This window comes from Otolemur garnettii, unplaced genomic scaffold, assembly GCF_000181295.1.
Source record: "Otolemur garnettii isolate 467f Iridium unplaced genomic scaffold, OtoGar3 scaffold00016, whole genome shotgun sequence".
NCBI lineage: Eukaryota > Metazoa > Chordata > Mammalia > Primates > Galagidae > Otolemur > Otolemur garnettii.
The window spans coordinates 29849513-29851084 of NW_003852411.1; the positions used below are offsets into that span (position 1 = coordinate 29849513).

Sequence of the window (1572 nt, forward strand, 5' to 3'; positions counted from 1 at the left end):
AAAAAAAAAAAAAGCGGGGCTTCTGTCTAGCACACATAGGTATGACCTTATACAGATTCTAGGCAAGATATTTTCTCTTATTCCCTAGGATGAGGTTAAAGACATGCTAGGGAAATATCCACAGAAGAAAAAAAGTTTGTGCACACAGCAGGGATTTATATTTACATGCTGTTCAAAGTCATAAGCTCATTTTCCTTTGCCAACAAAGGGCCTAGGGCTATCAACTTGGAATAGAAGTCTTGCTGAATATATGCTAACAGCTCATTGGAACTTTTCTTTTAGAAAGCATTCTACCATTCTTAGTTTGTATCTGTTCCTCCTGTGGATATATAAAAGCTAGATCAATTTTGCTAGGAGAGAACGCAAGTTCCCAGGTATCTCAAGGAGAATGAGGAAGAACAAATTCAGATTTACCTCTGCAGCACTCTAATGTCTGACAAACTCTTCTTGTTCCCACTGAATTGAATAATCTTTCAGCTAAGTTAGTAATCACATAATGCAGAAATATAAATGTTGAACTTCAATACTAGTTAGGTAGTTATTATAATTGGCATGTAGGGGAGCAAAATACAATACTTGCAAAGGCTAAAATATGATTACAAACCAAACAGAAATTTAGAACATGAACATGTGAAACGTTATTAACAGAAAAAGAAAGTGGTATTCATTTTGTACTCAGCAGATATTTACTGAATTATCTGTTGCATTCTAGCTGCCATACTGAATGATAAAAGCATAGACAGATTTAGCCCTCATGGAACATACAAACCAGTAAGAAAGAACGACAAGAACAAGTAAATTGTAACTGTGATGAGTGTTATTACAGAAAAATATCTAAACGCCTTTAAAGTGTGCATCTGGAGAACCTAATCTAGTTTTTGTTTTTGGTGGGGTTCTGTCTCAAAGAAAAGAACCTGAGCATAGTGGGAACTCATAATTAATTATTAAAGGAATAAATGAACAATAAGCTTAAAGAAAGTCATCATTCCCTCTAAATTGAGTTGATGAACTGTAAAGGAGGCGGTAACAAGAGCTACAGAAACAGCCAAGTTTTTCAAAGAACTATGTGTGCACATGTGTAGAAAAACACACATACATACCTGTACTCACAGCAATACCGGTGCCACGATGGCAAATGGACATCGCCATAGGAAGAGACCAACTGCAAAGAAACACACAAAGACAATTTGAAAAGAAAAGATGAAAGCATAGTAAAGAGTCCATTGTAGCAAAGAAAACAGTTCTCACATTCCTACGTTTCTACTTTCTAATTTGAAAATAAGAAAACTAATTTAAGTTGAAGTATCCCTCCCTTTTACCAGACTGCATCACTGATAGAGCAGAGAATAGAAAACAATTATAACTCAAAACTCCTTTTACAAGGAGAAACATGGATTAAAGATACCAATTAGGCGGCGCCCGTAACTCAGTGGGTAGGGCACTGGCCACATGCACCAAGGCTGGTAGGTTCAAATCCGGCCCAGGACAGCTAAAAACAACAATGACAACTGCAACAAAAAAAATAGCCAGGCACTGTGGCAGGCACCTGTAGTCCCAGCTACTTGGGAGGCT

The 1572-nt window shown here is 37.2% G+C and overlaps 1 protein-coding gene across 1 annotated transcript in view; it reads right to left on the minus strand.

Annotated features, from left to right (window-relative positions):
* Positions 1-1572, minus strand: part of SDHC (succinate dehydrogenase complex subunit C) — a 49158-nt gene that overhangs the window by 23204 nt on the left and 24382 nt on the right. Inside the window, exon 4 of the mRNA XM_012802690.2 lies at positions 1101-1162. Within this exon, the coding sequence (XP_012658144.1) occupies positions 1101-1162 (62 nt within the window). The remainder of the gene's footprint in view (positions 1-1100; positions 1163-1572) is intronic.